Source organism: Pleurodeles waltl, chromosome 3_1, assembly GCF_031143425.1.
Source record: "Pleurodeles waltl isolate 20211129_DDA chromosome 3_1, aPleWal1.hap1.20221129, whole genome shotgun sequence".
In the NCBI taxonomy this organism is placed as follows: Eukaryota; Metazoa; Chordata; class Amphibia; order Caudata; family Salamandridae; genus Pleurodeles; species Pleurodeles waltl.
In genome coordinates, this window is record NC_090440.1 from 369,127,022 (window position 1) to 369,147,196 (window position 20,175).

At 40.3% G+C, this 20,175-nt stretch overlaps 1 protein-coding gene across 1 annotated transcript in view; it reads right to left on the minus strand.

Annotated features, from left to right (window-relative positions):
• Window positions 1-20,175, minus strand: part of SLC27A2 (solute carrier family 27 member 2) — a 559,749-nt gene that overhangs the window by 94,436 nt on the left and 445,138 nt on the right. Inside the window, exon 8 of the mRNA XM_069222551.1 lies at window positions 2,046-2,143. Within this exon, the coding sequence (XP_069078652.1) occupies window positions 2,046-2,143 (98 nt within the window). The remainder of the gene's footprint in view (window positions 1-2,045; window positions 2,144-20,175) is intronic.

The following is a 20,175-nucleotide window of genomic DNA, read 5'->3' on the forward strand; positions in this document are numbered from 1 at the left end:
GTTGTTGGAAACCCACCTCATGCTGTCTGATGACTAAACTGGAAATGCTGGCTGGCTCACTGACCCATAAAGTGAGATATTATACGATAAAGACTCGGATTGCGACAGTAAGTTTGTGTTGGGTATGGTTGAGGATGTCTCAAAGAACGAGTAAAGGTTATTCTTTGTTGGGGGTACATCTAGGAGAAAACAGGGGATGCGTCTGAGTGGTAATGCATTTTATTATCAAGTGTTCAAATGAGCCAATTGGAAGGACTTGAATTTCCCTGTAGGCAAGAATTCCCTGCTCTATAAACACTACATCTCAGCATTTGCCCTGATCTTCTTTGTTGACGAGGGTGTGTACATTGGAAAGAAAGTGGCCTGTCTTGGCCTACAACCTCTCAATGGAACTTTAAAGTAATGATGTATAGGTGATACTGATGCTTCAAACATGATTGCCTTGGGATTCAAAGGGTCATAGTGAAGTAATTGCTAGTCTCTCTGCAAGTAGCTCTTTCCCCTCGTTATACTGCTTCAAGGAACAAGCAATAGTAACCATTAGTGGTGATCATAGGTTAGTATCATACAATTGAGGAATGCAAAAGATGGACGGTTATCTAAGGGTGGTTTGATGGTCCAAGTAGTAAAAACAATGGTTATCGGTTCACCAAATGCCAGGGGTAGCAGAAGTGACACTGTGTACAATATGAACCACTCATCAGTGGTGACCCTTCGCCCCAACCTTTGACCCTCTGCATCTCTTCATACCTGCTGAGTGGGGTAGCAAGGGCAATAACGAAGGCAACAAAAGACAAGTCAGTAGAAGCAACAGTTACACCTCACTCATCCCTAATGACATCCAGGGTTGGGTGGTGGTTTCTTACTTTGCTACTTAACATTTTCAGCTATTCAAAGATTTGGTTGCCTGATTGTGTTCTTCTGTTTGGGTAATATGATGTTTCAGTTGCTGTAGGTGGCAATGGTGGGGTATTTTTTTGAGACGTGAGGGCACAATTGAGGGCTGCTGTGAGGTTTTCAGTCTACGCAATGAGATATTGCACAGATGTTGCAGTTTATTTATGCCACTCAAAAATGGTTGTGCAGGATTCTACGCAAATAGTTGGAAAAAAAGGTTGGAGGCAGCTCCAAGGGAAACCCCAATTTACTCACAGGCATTATGAGCTTTAAATGACTGAACATTTTTCATTCAATTAGTGAAATACCAAGCCCCTAGAAAGAATTTAAATAAAAGGCATGGCCACCACTCCACTCACCAATTACGATGTAGCCCTTGAAGCACTCCACATACACTAATAAACAGGCAGACTTTCTTCCTTTTTCTTGCAACCAGTGATGGATTCCTAAGGCCATTGCCTTATTTCACCTTATTGATGTGTCTGCTTGAACATCCATTTTCACCTTCACTTGGGTAACATCCCGTTTTTCCCTGTACTTAGACCCCACGCACAGCTCAGATCAACGGATCTTAATCCAAGGATGCTCAGCGTACACCAAGGAGGACATGATCCATGCCAGATTTTCAATGTATCCACAACATAAATCTTCAAAGAAATAATCTACATGGAACTCATTTACATAGTGGTTACCATGAAAGGCATAGATTGATTGATGGATGATCCACGTTTGACATCCTTGGTTAATCATTTAATTCAAATTACAGAGGACTGAAGGAAAACGTTGGGTCTCAGATCTCATATCTGCAGCAACGCACAGACCTAAATATACCACTGACGATGTAAGTAAAAGGTATGCTGAATTCACAATCCAAAATGTTTACCCTTTGATAATGCTTAATCTTTTGGAACCTTAAGTCGTGTCTTGCATTTCTAGAAAACCTTTTTTCAAAAATAGTCTTTTCTCTCTTTTTTTTTTTTTTTTAAGCAACTCCAGAATTATGTTCTCCTGTTTACTATCTATAGAGAACAAAACTATTTCAGAATAGTAAACTATTCAGTCATAATTTTGCTACAGTTAAGAAATAACAACATGGTATAAGGCTCAACTCTAGAAGCATGTATTGCTGTACACCAATGGGCACGTACTTGGCACAGGCACTCCATAGACGTTAACTTCTTGGATGAAGTCTACCATTCCCAAAATATCAGCAACTTCTGTGGTCGCCACATTCTCTCCTTTCCATCTGAAAAAGAATAAACCAGCTTTTAAAATATAACACTGAAGAAATGCAAAAAGAAACAAGTGAAGATAGAAAAGTGCATCTGTTTCATAAATTTGTAACTGGCAAATGAATGCTTCCGTTATGTTAACAAATATGGCTCATTATTGGTTGAGCTTCTGGTCTAGGAAGAAGAAATGCATAAACTGAGCTCAATATATGTGCAGATTTTTGTGCCCTTTGGTAACAGCTTGTCAGGACAGAAACATGGGATGGCTCTGATGTCACATTAAAAGAGTGTGTGGGTAATGAGCAGAGGAGGGGGTAACCCCACACATTAATAAACAGAATCCTTAATAGGGTGAACCACAAAAGTCTCTAAATAAATCAGTGCTCAACTCTCTCCTAGCTTGGCACACAAGTATTTAGCCTTAAATCAGAGGCAATGTGTTAAGAATTTATGAGGCACTCAAACAGCAATAAAGTGAAAACACACCAATAAAATCCCAATTTAGAAAATTAGAGTAGTTTGTAATAAATACAATGACACAAAAATAACAAAAATCCAATATGTAGAACCGGAGATATGCGTTTTAACATTTTAGGTGAAAATAGCACCAAAAGCACATTTGCAGTTATCTGCTCACGCTGAACCAGGGGAAAGTCACAAGTTCAGGCCAAATATCATGGAGCATGGGTCGGATACACAGACCAGGTTAGTCCCGCTAAAGAATTACCTTTGCAAGTCCTGTGAAGATCTAGGGTGCTGTCTGCATTGGTGGGGGTAGTGAAGAAGAGGCAGTTTGAGCAAACAGCGGGTCTCACTGGAGCTTTGAGTTGTCGGCCACTGTTGATGCAAAGAGAAGAACCTGCTGGAGCTCTGCGTTGGCGGTCATTGTGGGAGGCCGGTTTTCAACTCGAAGTGCTTACTTTGTGGTCACGATGAGCCCAAAACTTCTCTATCTTCACCTTTTTTCAGGAGGCGTTCACACTGATGCCAGCCAAGGATCCAGACCTGGGGGACCAGGACCTCGGGGATCAGGATTCACTCCGCAGAGGCCAGCAGAAGGGCCCAGGGAGGTCCAGGCAAGTCAAGTTGGCACTGGTCAGCTTGTCAGTTGCAGGGAGGCCTCTGTAAGCTTGCTGTGTCCATGAAGCTCAAACAGGAGGTATGACCCTTGGGGTCACTTGGGTAGTCTTGGTTCGAAGCAGGCTGGTTCAATCTTCTGTCAGCAAGGTAGTCAGTCTTCTTCAAACAACAGGGTAGTCCTTCTTCTGAATCTTCCACAGGTCCAGGAGTGCTCTCATGAGAGGTACTAAAGGTCCCACCTTTATAACTGGTGCCAGCCTATGTGGGGGGAATCCTGTGGCCTATCCTCAACACTAGTTATGGTCAGTTATTCACCTTCCCCTAACTCCAAACTGTGTGGGTGACATAGGCAAAGTCAGGCCTGGTGCCAAGTTTCCTTGCGTCCGGGGTCCTCAGAAGTGTAATCAAGGCAGGGTAAAACTCCTCTCCAGCCATTCTGTCAGAAGACCCTCACACACTACAGCGAGGCCTCTTTTGTCTCAATGTCTGAAAGTAACACAACAGGAAGCAATTCACAGTGATGTGACCCAGGACACTGGAAGACACAGTTGGTTTAGGGCAGAAAAATGCCAACTTTTTAAAAGTGGCATTCCCAGAATAGTAATTTAAAATCTGATTTTACCATTAAAAAGGAATGTAAATTAAAATTCATTTGAGTGCAAACAGCATTTCTCTATCTGGTCCCAAACTGAAGTTTACACTTGAGTATAATAAGGTAACCCATTTTTAGTCTATGGGAGAGATGGCCTTACAATAGGGAAAAATGACTTTAGGAGTTGTTCGCTGTCAGGCCATATAAAATGTAAACTCACGTGCCCTACTTCTTAAATACCATGCACCTTGCCCTATGACCCTTTAGGGCCTCTCTCAGGGGTGACTTATACGTATTAAAAGGGAAGGCTTAGACTTGGCAAAAGGTTTATTCTGTCAGGTCGAAATGGCAGTTTAAAACTGCACTGCAGACTCAGTGGCAAGCTTGAGACATGTTTTAAAAGGCTACTTTAGTGGGAGCAGCCCACTAGAAGCATTTACTTTGCAGGCCCTGAGTAGATGTAATACCATATACTAGGAACATAAAAGAAAATTAACTGTATCAATCAGGATTTATGCTAATTTTACCACGTTTAAAAACAAGAGCACCATCAATTTAAAAACAGGTACAGTAAAAAGAAGGCAAGGCAATATAAAAATTGGGGGTGATCCTGCAGAAAGGGCATGGATTAACAGGGACTCACATCAGGTCAAACAAACATTGATGCCAATTCACTAAAGATCCAGAGGCTGTGGAAGGGAATCAGACATACTCTGACCCAAAATGATGTATATGATACAGCCCATGCCTAACAGTCTGACCCGCAAATGTCTACTGTTTGCTTCTGCTGAGGAGCTAGAAGAGGGACAAGGAGAGAAGAAAACTACAGAAAGTACACATAGCCCTGCCTGGTCTATGGAACCAAAGGCAGCAAGGGCAGTGCCAGTGTAACTGAAGGGCAAAGCCAAGGACAGCAGCTGCCATCCCTGGAAAGCCTGACTGACGTCCACAGGGACAACACCTAGAGGCCTGTTACTCATGCTTCGACCTTCAGGCAAGATCACCGGTACCCAGGATGCTAGATCTTCTGGAGACTGCAGCATCTCTGGCTCAGACATCACGTGTGCAGCAGGGTTGGTATTACGGAACACAATCAGAAATAGACAAATGCTGAAATGCTGTATAGGGGACAGAATGACCAGGTTTGGCACCCAGCATGCTTGGATGGTGTATGGGATAAGCCATTAAACACTCCTTAGTCACACATCTTCCTGCATTCACGTTATCGGATCTAAATAACTGCGGACCCATCACTAGTTTTCCATTTCTAGCCAAATTCCATACCAATAAATTTCAGATAACAAATGACCACGAGATTTTCAATTACATTTTTTATCAAGCCATGGCACAGACACAGGCACCCTGGAGATAGCAGACAGAAGCTCATAAGTGCTTTGATTATCGGCAGCCATTTCTTCACATCCTGATCTATCCCTGTGGATCATAATATTATTGTCGATACTCTGAGTAGCAGAAGGGGAGATGAGGAATCAGTTTTGGAATCGTTTGACTCATATGAATGCAACTATAAATTGAAATCCATATGGACAACAACTGTTTTCTTCTATATGTCCACCATCTTCAGGAAGAACCTTAAGACGTGGCTCTTCGGATGAGGCCTCCTTCTCCACCCCCAGCACCTTGAGACCCTTGCGGGTGAGTAGCCACGCTTTACAAATATTGATTTATTGATTGATTGATTACAAGATCTTCACTGGCTTACACTTGAAGCAAGATGCCACTTTAAACTTTCAAGACTCGCAAACGCAACATACGCATGCATTACATACCAAGCAAAATGTCTTGAAATCTAAGATACCTGGAAGCACACACATTCCAGAAGCAGGAAAGAACTGTTCCTGTGATGTTCAAGGTTTTTGAAACAGAGTACACTTAAGCAGGCCTTCTGCGGAACTGCCCTGACTCTCTAAATTAAGAAAGCACCTTTACAACAACAACATCTTTGAGGTGAACTCAAACTTCTCACTGAGACTAGTTATCAGACGTGAATGGACCACTTCCTGCTTAGCTCACATCCATTTTTTCTTTTGAGGGTCATGGCATATAACACACTCATGCACCTGCTGGCCATGCACAGTTTCTGTGATGATGCGAAATGCCTGAAATTCATTATTTTACTCTGTAACATCCCAACATGTTCTAAAACTGTAATTTGTACTCCTTCTCTAATCATCTACAGCACAAATGCCGCAAAATATGTTACTGTGTTCCCCTCACAGCAACCAAACACTCACCTGAGTTGCTTAAACTGAATTTTGCTGGATTAATATATCACTTCTCCCATGTATATCTAGTTAACCTGACGCCCTGTTGTATAGCACCCCTGCATATGTTGCACCTAGAAATGCTTTTCTGCCCTCATGATGGTAAATTATGCTGACCTTGACTACTGGTTTCTTGCACCACAATGTAAGTGGACACCCTTTTGTATATAAGCTCTACTTGTATAACTATTGTTATATAGCTCTCCGACGTGTTTGGGGTCCGAATTGTGCTTTACTAATCTCTGTAAATAAATACATTAAATTACCTGTCCCCATAGAATGGAACATATCAATGTATTCACAACCGGGTGTAGAGTGTTGGATTAATTTAAGAACAAGCATTTCAACCTCTTCTTTGTAGACTTAAATCTGCGTGCTCGCTTGGTTTCAGAAGATTTACTTTTCTCTCATTACATTATTACCTGAGAGGCCTAGGTAGACAAAGAGCCACTCAGGAGCTGAGGTAATCCCATTTCTTTGTTTGAGCTTTGTTATTCGTGGGTTTCTAATATCTTGCTGTTAGAACTCCACTGTGTCTCACCAGCAAAAGATGTTAAAAGACTTCCAATCATGACCTGAAACTTTTGAAATCTGGATTCCAGACCCAGAAAACTCCCTTTTGTGCTTGCTCCATCCAGGGATGGACTGTGATGATTTGAGCACCTCAGGCTGGGTGTGCGCTCTGTGAATGAAGTGGCTTGAGCAGCCAGGGTCTGATGTATGATACAGGCTGTTTGACCCTCGAGCAGCCATACATACTGTGAACATCAGCTATGCAAAGGTGCCTGTGTAGCACCAGAATTTATTTAGAATCTAAGTGGAAGAAAAGAGCGCGAACAGAGATGAAGTTCTACACAATGCAGCTCTAGAAAGTGTTGTCCTTCACAGATGCTAATACGGGAGAATGCAAGCATGTACAGTAAAGCAGACCAAACAGTATGGGTGGGCCCCAAAGCCTCTAATGGTTAGACCTCCACTGGCTCCATTTGCCATCACCATTGAATTCAATTAAACATAACCCAGAACACAGGAAGATGCTTCTGGCTGAGGCTGTGGTGGGGAGCTGCTCAACTGTGATACTATAAGTAGAAGAAAACTGCAGAGGTCCCACAGATATCTTTTCACTACAAGGGAAGGTGGGCAGCAAAAGAGTCCTACAGGACTTCTCACCTGAGCTCCACTACATGTTTGGAGGACGTCTGACTGGTATTCAGCCCTCTGGAGTTACTGATCTTGAAACATCAGTAACTCCAAAGGTCGAGGATGGATGGTGCAAATGCTCCTAATTACAGGATTTGGGGGAATGACATGGAGGGATCAGCGTTCCTGCATTATATCTACCTGTTTTTGTCTCCTGGATTTCAAAAGATCTCTGCTGCTTTAAGTAGCCAGTGTCTCTGCGGGACTACAGGGTTACTGTGGATTTTGTAATCCATATTTAGTTGGCCACTCTACTTATCAGACAAATAGGGATTACAGAGGCCCTCCGAGTTTAAATACTGATCACCATGCGCTGGTATGAGAACATTTATATGCTTAAATAATTAACTGTCTTTGAAATAAAAAGGAATGGTAATTTCTATTTTCCCAAAGACTGCATTTAGGAGATGATGCAGCTGGAAACAGAAGGAGATGTACATTTTTTGTTACATTGTTAAAGTTATACAGTAACTTTACTTCAAGTCTAGTTACAGTTGCTTCCGGTTCTTCACAGTGTATCTTCCTCAACTATGCACAACCAGGTTCTTTTATGCCTGTTTTTGATATGATTCATTTTTTAGAACTTTCTTTTTGACACTTTACAAAACATTTCCATTCAACAGAGCAACTGTGACTAGGGAAACTTGCATTCTACAGTATTTGAAGTGCACATTTTCGACATATTTTCAACACAGTATATCCCTTTTCCATGTTCCATTAAATTTGGGATTTATATATATGAACAAATCGTGAGGAGGGGATCACCTTACTCAGTCTAGCATCTAAGGTAGGTTAGGTCAGTACTTCTTTTCCACCTGCCAATAACCACTGCTGGGTAAATGAGTCCAGTGAAAGTACTTGAATTGAGCTAGGTGGTTTCTGGTGGAGATTGCCACCTGAATTCCTTCCATTTTGGCAAATGTCCACTCGTCATCCTCTAGAGGGTCTAGATTTGGCTCCATGTCTGTGTTATCTAACAAAATGTGTCTGAGGACTTAGGAGGAGAGATCTGTAGATCCTAAACATCTTGCCATTCCCTGACAATTGTGACCTTGTGCTCCTGGCTTCCAATTTGTTTAAGAAATACATATTCTCCATGGAAGCCACATGTGGGGGTAACAGTGTGTTTAATCTATAAGTATCAACAAATTGGTAGTGCCAAATTCCTCCAGAACCTCCACAAAAGGCCTAAAGTGGTTGTAAGTCCATGGAGTAGAGATCACCAATTTATCCCATAACCCAAAGTATTGAGGAGCAGTTACCTGGGGAAAACAGTATCTCACCCACTACAGTGTTTCCCCCCCCTCATTTTGTTCACTCAGTTAATCTGTCAAAGAGATGTTCTCCATATGCTGTGCACTACTTTAGTTGCAGGGTGGATTCTAGAAGGGGGCCTTCCACCATATATGTAATGGATCAGGCAAACACTGCCCATCACCCATAATTCCATTTTGAATGCTGGGTCCAACGAGGAGCCATATAGCCAGTCATTAATCATGACCAGATAAATTGCTTGATAATATTAGGTAAAGTCGGCAAGACCTAGGCCTCCTTCATAGGTGTATTTGTAACATTTCTTCAGTTCCACCTTCAGGAGTCCATTGTGACAGAGGAAAGATCTCCTCAAGATTGTGATGTTCTTAAGGAAGACGGAAAGGATAGCTCTGTAGAATGTGTAGGGTTGTCATCTTGACCACAGCCACTCTCCATATTAGTGATTGTGACCAATAGGACCTGTGGAAGGTGTCTCTTCGAAGGTGTTTGAGTACAGGTAGGATATTCTTCTAACAGACCACCATTTTCTTGCCTGCAATTTGAAAAAAATGTGAGTTTTCTTGAATGCCGGACAAATTGGTCCACACAGCAAAACTGTTTGTGGCACTGACACGAAAAAGTCTGGATTTGTTCCCAATGACTCCCAAACCAGATTAAGCACCAAATTTATTTAGGATTTGTATGGTTCTTGGTCCTGAAGTCAGGGGGTTGCTTAGGTATATAAGGGTATTGGTGGCATATACATATACAGACATTTTGTCCTCCATGGAGTCAGGCCAATGGAGTCCTGTCACCTGTTCATCTTGCCTGAATATTCAAGCTAAGTGTTTGATTGCCAGCACAAATAATAACAGTGATAGTGGGCAGGCATCCCCGATGGGTGCCTTGCCTAAATTGAAAGGATTGTGATAGGACTCTCCCCCACCATCACACCAGCACTAGGTCCATTACACAGTGCATGAGCATAAGAGATGAATGTTTATGAGTAGGAGAAACAAGGAGTCCCATTTGAGGTTATGAGAAGTAGAAACAGGGAGTCCCATTTGAGGTTAGAAAACATCTATATGTAGCAGTACTAGCACAATAAATACATGTTGAATATTAAGGCATGTTTCCCTGTGTGGTATAAAGCCACTTTAGTCCTGAAGGACTAAGCCCCTAATAACTTTGTGGCGGCAGTTCACTGGTTTTTTACCTTCAGCATTAACAAGGCTGTAAAAGGCACATCTTTTTGCTAGTCGATCTGTTATCATAATAACCTGACAACTGCCTCACTTGGGGCTGTTTGGAAGTAACCTATCTCCCATGCAGTTGTGAACAACATATAGAGAAGTTAGGCTAGGGAGCCTGCCAGACATTGGGACAAGTAGCTTTTGCTTGATGACAGTTCTTCAGTAGAGCCTAAGACTTTCTCAACTGTTAGGGTATGTATGTGTATGTATGTGCAAGAAATTGGATTATTATTTGGGGTGAGGAACAATCACAACCCTTGCCAGGGTGAAGCTTCAAAGTCACTAAATCAACCTGCGCACAACCACCTGGTTGCTATGGCTTAACTTAGGACAGTGTGTAAAGTATCCATGTGTACCAAAATAGTAATAAGTCAAACTGCAAAACAATAACAATTCCAAACTGAATTAGAAAAATAGATTATAGTTTAATGAACAAAATGAGAATAATCCAATAAAAGGAATCAGAGATATGATTTAAACAATTTTTTTAAGTAGAATTAGAGTCAAAATGTACAAAGGGCCAATGCCAGTAACTGGTCGTGGTAGACCAGGAACTAGATACAATTTGAGTCTGACCGTGATGTGGAATGGGTCGCTTACATCAACCAGGTTTGTTGTGTTCAAAGATTTTACCTTCTGACATAGTCCTTGAAGCCCCAATCCACCATACTTCTAAAGCCACCCAGGACCTCAGGGGAGGCACATAGACACTCACAGAGTATCAGGCAGCGGCGAACAGGTACTCCTAGTGTCTTCCCACATGGGAGACTAAAATCCAGTTTAAAGTAGCCACTGTACCTGCAGAAAATCCAGAGATTGAATTCTAATAGGAAACAAATTAGGATTATTTGGCAACCAGAATGTGGATACATAAGAATCGTCTTGGAATCCTCTTCCCTTCCTTTCAAGTATGTTGTGTGTGAACCCTGCACACCTATCAAGCAGGATTCAATACTCAAGGAGGATCTGACTCTGTAATGTCAAAAAGGATGCTCATGCCCCCACCCTCCAGAGGGCTCAAAAGAGTAATCCCTGCCCATTCAGGTAAGTCGATTGTTTGCTTCTGGGAGGCATTTCACACTTTTTTCACCCCCATTCAAATGCTAATCACTGACTGGAAGAAGTTGGAGCGCAAATGCAAATTAGCCCCCAGCAACATTTGACAGGGAAAAAGTAACTTTCTGAAAGTTAGTTTTCCTTCATACTTATAATCTGACTTTACCATTGAACAGTTTTTTTAATAACTGTTAAAAATAGTTGTTTAGTTATTTTTCTAGCTTGTCAGATTCTCTAGATACGGTATCAGGGTGCTACTCCGCACTCTGGGTTTCACTATGGGCCAGCAAGTGAAATAGCTTTTGGGTGCTAGTCACTGTAAGGACATGTTGACTTTAAATTTCTACATGTCATGCTTTAAAATACCATGCACTGTGCCTTGTGGCCTACAATGCCTACATAGGGATGACATTTATATTTAAAAGGGAGCCTCTGACCAGTTAAGTGTTTATTTTGATAGAAAAAAAATCAGTTTTTACACTGCTACACTAAGGCTACACAAGGTAAGCTTGAAGCCATGCTTTCACTGCCACTGTAATGGATGCCACAGTAGTTGCTGCAGTCCACTGAAGGCTAATAATTTTGCACCATATACCAAGGACCTATAGATAAGTTAACCATGCCAGTTAGGAACATGCCAATTCAATCATGTTTAAGGTGGAGGTGTAAACACTTTACTGCTGGTTAGAATGGGTAAAGGGAACAGAATACTAAAGCCAGCAAAAATATAGGGTCTGTGATCACCACGCAGAAAAAGCAGATTTCCTACAATATGTTTGTACATATATATTAGTAATATAGTATTTCTATAGCTAAAGCCAAGCTATAAGGCAGTGACGTACAGTACAGGTACAGGGCCAAAGACTAGCATAAGTCATCCAACAGGCTTCTGCTTTCTAGTGTGAGGTGCGGAAGCTGCAGTGTGGACCGATGTGTGTCCAGGATTTCATGTGAAACTGGGACTAAGGGTATAAGTACATGTCCGGTTGGAACTGTGTCTTTTAAGGAGTGCAAACTATGGGAATCCATGAAAGACAGACACCCCCTTACGAAGGACCAAAATATATTGGGGAACGAGACATTACTCTCTTCCTAGCAGTCCATACAAGTGCATGTGTTTGCAGTCCATCTCCCCTTTCAATGTTGTTGACTGCACCACCCCCTTCTCGCCCTCCTTTGTCTTGTTGCCCCTTGACCCTGTTTGTTGTCCCATCCTTGCTTGCCCATTTTCTGCTTCCCCCCACCACCCTTCACCTGCTGCTGATTGCCCAATATCAACCAGCCCACCCCCTTCCGTTCTTGTTTGGTTCATCCTATCCCTTGCACTTGTTGTTTGCCTGTTTGCCTGTTTCTGTTGTGCACTGCCTTCCCCATTTGGACTGTGCAGTAAACAACTCAAGTAACACCCAACTCTTTGAATGTATCTCCTGCCAGTTCCACCCATGATTGATTGTAAGAAAACATGGGTGTTACGGCAGATTCATATAGATTCAGACTCGTGGTCAGACAACAAAGCTGTTTTTTTTCTGTTTATTGTATAAATAATGCAGACCAGAAGCCAAACCGGCCTGCTTCGTGAGTAGATGGTAAACGTGGCATAGGTGGCTTCTGCAGTTTACAATGGTTTTACATTTGAAAGAACAGGCACAGTTTTTCTAAATGGAGAGACCACATTCTTGGAGGCGGTCAAAGTTGATAGAGAGTAGTGAAGAGATCACCTTTCAAGCACAGGTGTGTACATTAAAATGTTAATAGCCAAATATTTACATTCCTCTGGATCAACAAAGACAGCACCCAGGAGCATAGGGACCTAGGATAAGAACCCCCTGCATCCCCTCCCTTTATACAATGCTAGCAGTCTAAAAAGCCACGATCCTCTGTACTGGTGCATCGTTTCCCAGCTAAGTATGAGCTAGGCCATTTGGGGAATTCATGAGCTTCATCTGCAGGAGCCTGCTGCTGTTGGGGAACATGTTTTCTCCAAGAGGTAAAGGAATGAAGTTGCACTACAGAAGAAAAATGTATGCAAATGTGGAACATAGAAGTTCCTTCCAATTTCTACCTATACTTACTACAGTTTAAAGTATACAAGACCGCCCAAATAATGTATAAAAAAATTAGGCATCCACCCAGCTCACTTTTGTTGTGCATACCTCTAGCCTACTGGCGGATGGCACTGAAATATTCTGCTACACAGACGCCTTATGCATTAAACTATCCCACTCTGTGGTTTGCCTACCTCCTTCGATACATTGTCGGTGGGCAGGCTGACTCCATGGGAACAGGAACAACGTGGGTTCAATGTTCCTCGATGGCACCCTAGTGTCACATAATGATTTTGTACAGGCTCACAGATTGTCAGAATCAGTATTTCTGACACATGCTAGTATCCTTCAATACGTTTGCAAACATTGGGCTCCAGATGCCAAAGAACCCATCATCCATGAACTACTCCAAGCACTACATACTATGAGACATGGGAGGCACTTAGTAAGATGGCTTTATCAGGGACTACGGGAACACCTCATGACTCCACTTAATTCCTTGAAAGTTAAATGGGAAACTGACCTGTCTAGGGAGCTCACACATAAGGAATGTGCTTGGTTACTAGAATACACTAAAAAAATCTCATTTAACTCAAGATTTAAATTTATAAAATTTTCCATATTACATAGGGCATATCTAACCTCACAAAGAATTCACAAAACGTTCCCTATGGCCTCCTCGACGTGCCCACGCTGTCACACTCAGGAAGCCGATCTGAAACATATGCTTTGGACGTACCCTTCCCTGATAAATTACTGGGGTGGAATTTCAGCGGCACTAACAGACCTGACTGGCCTACATCAATGCAACACGCTAGAACACTGCATACTGGGGTTATTTCTGCGTCCCAAGAGCTCTAAATTGGCACAGAGATTTACAGGTCTGTCTCTGATCTTGGCCAAAAGACTGATTACGAAACGCTGGAAGGCCCCCCGGGCTCCTAGGGCAGATACTTGGCAGGAGGAGGTTTTGCACTGGGGACTGGCAGAAAGAGAGGCTTTGAGGAGAGAAAAATATAGAGGCCTACGTAAAAAAAAACAAAAAAACATATTGTTAGAATGCTAATGGAAGAGTTCCTAGTTCAATCTTTGGTGCCCTGAGGAGTAAGGAGGACCAATGTATCTCTGATCACCATACAAGGAAGGTCTGCTGGATGGGCAGGTCCACCGCTAACGATTTCCGATTCCAAAATTACTAGCACCTCGTCTCACTTATAGGTAGATCTCTCCCCACCATTAGACGCCCCTGAACATCAAGCCACAATGCTGTCCGCCTATGTATCAGCATTATTTACTGAAATACATCCTATCACACACACATCTCTACAAACATAACATACTAATTAAATGACACATCACAGTTACCAGAGAAAGGGTGGATATGTTTCGGTTTCTATATAGTGTATTTCATGACATGTCTATTGCTCCTCATGCAGCCTAATTGATCTCTGTATGTCTATTACTATCAAAATATATCACTATTGTGATGTTCTTTAAATAATACAGTGTACAGTATCTTGTATTCTTTGGTAATTGGAGAAAGGCAAGAGAACGCTATTGTGATGAAGACTCTAGAATGTTATATGAGGCTGTGGCAGTTATGTGGTGCAGGAAAGCAGTGCTGGTGGATGGGCTGTTTCTCTAATAAAGAACCTACGAAAATCTTCTACGGACTTTCGCCCTTATTACACTGGCGACAAGCGGACTTCCAGGAGAACAGCCCAACACCATTATTTGCGCTTATGAATAATTATACATCCTTACTTCGCTTTATTTGTACTACAAATTTCAGGGCATTTTAACTCTACGATTCTACAAAGGAAAGAGTATAATCGCTTCTTAAACATCAAAGTAAGAGGAAATATTAATTTTCTGTAACTAATACTCGGGACCTACAAGTATTTTATAGACGCGCTTGCGACCTTCCTCAACGAGTGCTTACGTCCCAGTAACTTCATAGATATCACGCTGCTTAGCAACAGGAGTGAAGTGCACTAACGATTCTACGCGCGTCCTCAATTTCAATCAACGCTTTAGCAACAGATATGTCATTACATTTCCTGACACATTGACGAGTGCTCGAGTCCCAGAGACTTCATATATACCATGTTGCTTAGCAACAGGAGTGAAGCGCACTAACGAGACCACGCTGACAGGCTGCCCAGCCACCTCACTGATAAACACACTTGTGTTTATTTCAACCTCTTCTTGATGTTTTTTCTTGCTACAAGTTGGCACACAGGCAACTTGGGAGCACACCAATAAACTCGCCTCTGTTTATCCTATTAGTGTTAAACATGCATCATTGGATTTAACTTGGTTTGTGCACCGATAAACACGTTTTGTGTTATTTCTTTAACACTACAAGAAGAACATTAAGACGTTAACTATTTAAATAAAATTTAATTGTAAAACTTGTAAGTGCTGTCAAATATGCAAAATGTTAAACCACCACCCTTTCTGCTGACTTCTCCTGGGGAACCTCTTATAAGATGGAGTAAATGGAAAAATACATTTTTGCATTATGCAAGAGTTTGTGGAACCAATCTTTCCAGTGAAAGGAAATCATCACTTTTGTTACATTGTTTAGGCAGTGAGGGTCAATACTTTATAGAAGAGGATGTTACAGATTTTAATGAATATGAGATGTGTCTAAAAAACTAGACTTGTGCTATCTTCCAAAACTTAGCACAGTAATAGAACGGTATCATTTCAGGATGGATGAGAGACCAAAGACCAGAAGAGAGTGTAGAAGAATATGTTACATCCTTGAGGAAATTGGCATCTACATGCAATTTTGGATCTACCCTAGAAGAACGAATTAGAGATCAATTCATGTTGAGACGTCGCAGCGACAAAATTAGACATGAGTTGTGGACCAAAGATAACTCTCCCTTACATGAAGTTATTTCTATTGCTGAAAGAGTTGAACACAAACTACCATGTGTAGAAGAGTTGGAAAAAATAAGAATCTATCTGTGAATAAAGTGAGTGTGAGTACAGAAGAAAGTAAAGGTAAAGATAGTGATAAAATCAAGAGCACACAAACTGCATCTACGCGGACAAGATTTGGTGTCTGTTATAGATGTGGAAATTCGGGACATTTTGCATCATTTAAATATTGTCCTGCTGTAAATGCTCTATGTAAAGTTTGCAACAAGGAACGGCATTTTGCAAAGTGTTGTAAATCATCAATGGATTCTAAGGAATGTCTTGTTAAAGCAGTTGATGTTTGTATTCCGTCTGTTACTTCTAAAGATGGACATTAGAGACATCCCAAGGAACCAGTAAATGTTGATGGTATAAATGTTGAAATGTTATTTGATTCAGGAGGGTGGTTAACCCTGATATCAAATGAAGTGTTTGACAATCATTCTAGTCACAAAGTAGAATTGCTTAATCATGATGTAATTCCTGGAGTTTATGGGGGACGGACGATTGAATTGAACGGATACTTTTAATCTGAACTATCATTCAAAAACAAATCTGTGTGTGGGAAAGTCTATGTGCCTGTAATTAGTTGGCCTCATCAAAAAGACCTTGGGACCATTCTTGATCCCAATTCTTCTACACCTGTTATGCTCAAAGAGGAGTATGTGAAAGATTTATTGAACGTGCATGAACTTAAGATTCTAGATCGGAAGCATTATTACTCACACTTAGGTAAAGAATTTCCTGAGGTATTTAGCGGGACGATAGGGTGTTTGAATGGATATGGACATCAAATTAAATTGTGACATGGAACAACACCTGTGGTGGCTAAAGTTTGCCCTGTTCCTTTGTCTGTGAGAGATGCCCTTGAAGCTTCGATTAGGAAATTGTGTGAAATGGGAATTATTGACCCAGTGGAATGTTCACAGTGGGTTGCACCAATTGTGGTAGCCTGTAAGCAGTTGGTTGAAATTCGTCTATGTGTTGATTTGAGAATTCTCAATAAGTGTGTGATAAGAGATCATTTTCCTTTGCCTAATATTACGGAACTGGTCACTTTACTGCATGGGGTGATGTTTTTTACCACTTTAGGTTTGACAGCAGCTTATCACCAGATCAAATTGCATCCTGACTCAAAAAGTATACAACTTTTATTACTCCGTTTGATACCTATCATTATGCCCGGATGCCATTTGGATTGGTATCTGCAGTTGCTGTTTTTCAATGCGTTATGTATGAGTTGTTTGGAGAGATGCTTGGGGTAAAGTGTTTTCAGGATGATATACTGATTTATGGTGAAAACAGACACATGATGAAAGAGTTGGAATAGTTTTAAACAAACTGATAAATAGTGGTTTGACTCTCAAACTAAACAAATCTTCTTTGGTATGAGTGAAATTGAATATCTTTGTCATAGAGTTAATGGTGAAGGAATTATTCTAAAAAAAGAACTGATTGAGAGCATTATGGAATTGCATGCAACGGAATCGAAGGAGGATTTGCTTTCATTTTTAGGTATGGTAGAGTTTCACGCAAACGTTTTTACCTAAGTTAGCATCAAAAAGTGTTGAGATGAGGAAACGATTAAAGAAGAAATCTGAGTTTGTATGGAGCAAGGAGTGTGAAGTGGAGTTCTCAAGTATCAAGCGAGATTTGGGTTGTGTTGAATCTTTGAAATGTTTTGATCCAAAGAAACATTGTTTGGTGATGACCGATGCTAGTGCTAAAGGCTTGGGAGCTGTATTATTGCAGGAAGATGAAAAAGATTCTTATTTTAGACCTGTGGTATATATTTCAATATCTTTACATGGAGCTGAAGAGAAGTATTCAACTATTGAGAGGAAGCTTTGGGAATTTATTGGGCTGTGAAAAAACTTAAACCATTCTTGTGGGGTAGAAGATTTGCTGTCTACAATGATCGTAAACCTAAATGGATTGTGGATTTGCAGGATTTTTGTTTTAGTGTGCAGTATGTTCCAAGATCACATAATGATATTGTTTGTCAAGACTTGGTTCGGTTGTAGAAGAAGTTTTAGTAGATGATGATAATGATGTGAAAGTTTGCAGTATTACGGATGGTTGTATATCTCAAGATGATTGGGTTAAAGCGGTTGCTAATTACTCTGTTTTGCAACGGGTGAAGGAAGCTATGTTGCAGGGGTGGAGGAGTGAATTAAAGAGAGGTCAACACATATCCAGTTATTGGAAAATAAAAGATGAAATATCTATTGAGAATGGAGTATTGTTACGTGGTACAAGACTTGTTGTGCCTTTGAAGTTGACAGACAGAGTGATGAGTCTAGGTCACGAAGGACATCAAGGAATATGCAAAACCAAGGCAAGGATTTGACTTAGTTACTGGTGGCCCGGAATGGATTCGATGATTGAGAGATTAATCAGAGATTTTGTGGATTGCTGTCACAGTGACAAGTGAGAACTCCACCTATGGTTGTTAGAGATTTTCCCTCTAAACCATGGGATGATGTTGCTATTGACATAATAGGACCTGTACACTCTAGAAGTGGGACTAACTTTCTTCAGACATTGATTGACCAATTTTCCAGATGGGCAGAGATAGGGATTGTTGGTAATATAGAGTCGGGAAGAATCACTGAATTTCTGAGTGAAGTATTTAATCGGGAGGGTCTACCCAAAAGTATTTTAACTGATAAAGGCCCCCAGTTTGTGTCTACTGTGATGCAGATTTTTTTTTAAATATGCAGGTATTGTTCATAGAAAGTGTTCTCTGTATCATCCTAAGGGAAATGTTACTACTGAAAGATTCAACAAAAGTGTTTAGGAATGCATTCAGTTGGAATTGAATGCGGGATATGTTGGAAAGAAGGTTTGAAAAAATTTCTATAGGCCTACAGATTTTCCCCACATATAACTACAGGAGAGGTTCTATTTGAGATATTCAGAAACCAAACACACTTTTGTCTCCCGGTTGGCTACACTTGGGTAAGGTAAAGGAGTGTCGTGGAAATTGATGAGTGGGGCAACGAGCGAGAAAAAAAAATGTTGAGAAAAGGAAAGAATATTATGATTCTCGCAAAGGTACAAAGAGTATGCACTTTCATGTTGGAGACATGGTTTTGATTAGGAAACCAGTAGGCTCCAAGAGTGAATCAAAGTTCATGGGTCCATTTAAATTCATTAAACCTTTGCGCAATGGTGTGAAAGTGGATGATGGAAAAGTTTGGAACCTCAATAGGATTGTAAGTGCCAAAAGATAATATAATGTAACAAACATTGAATTTGTTTTTCTTATTTTGTCTTTTGTTTTCCATCTTTGGTTGTATTTTATTCTAGTGCAATGCTTTGTTTGTAAAATGGGAAGATGTGTGGTATTCTTTAAATAATGCAGTGTACAGTATCTTGTATTCTTTGGTCATTGGAGAAAGGCAAGAGAACGCTATTGTGATGAAGACTCTACAAGGTTGTATGAGGCTGTGACAGGTTAAGTGGTGCAGGAAAGCTGTGCTGGTGGATGGGCTGTTTCTCTAAAATCGTCTACAGACTTTCTTCCTTATTACACCTATATTACATGGCTCAATGAGCTGTATCCTTATTGTATTAAAGTGATGCAATAATATTTGTGTGAAAATAAAATGTCTAGATTTCATTGACATAATACTGATGCATACAACATCGAAACACAAAAATAGAAGAAAACAAATAAAAAATATTGCCTTCCTATACTTAATTAATAAAACCACAAATATCAAGAACACAAACATTGTTGTAAAAATATGGAGTTTTGTTCTATTACATTTCAATAAATATATATTATGACAAAAATATCAATTCACACAATAGTGACTACAATAATGTTGCCAAAATAATTACATTATTATTAACAAATATTTAAAAAAAAAACTTTTTCTTAAAACTATTTTAAATAAACATAAAACATTTTGTACATGTTAAGTTAAAAATAAATATATCACCAAAATATTTAAAACTCACCTCAATAAAATATATAACTAAAATCATAACAATATAACCAAAAAATTGCATTAACTACAAACATTTGTAAAACGACCTAAATATTAATAAATATATATAAATGATGTTAGATTCAAAATTATCAAACTATATATGAAACATTATAAATAAAACCTAAATTAGTGTAACATCGATGGACATAACTGTTAAGAAATTCAACCTAAAAACAAACTAATCAAAATCAAACTATAAACAACCCTAAACAATAAAATCAGCCAAATTAAATCAACAATATAAAAGGCACAATATTTTTTATCAACTAAATACTTCAAAAATGACAAAAGCTGCTAGACGATGACCCGAACCTAAAGAAGAAATATATACATCTCGACAGCCACCTAA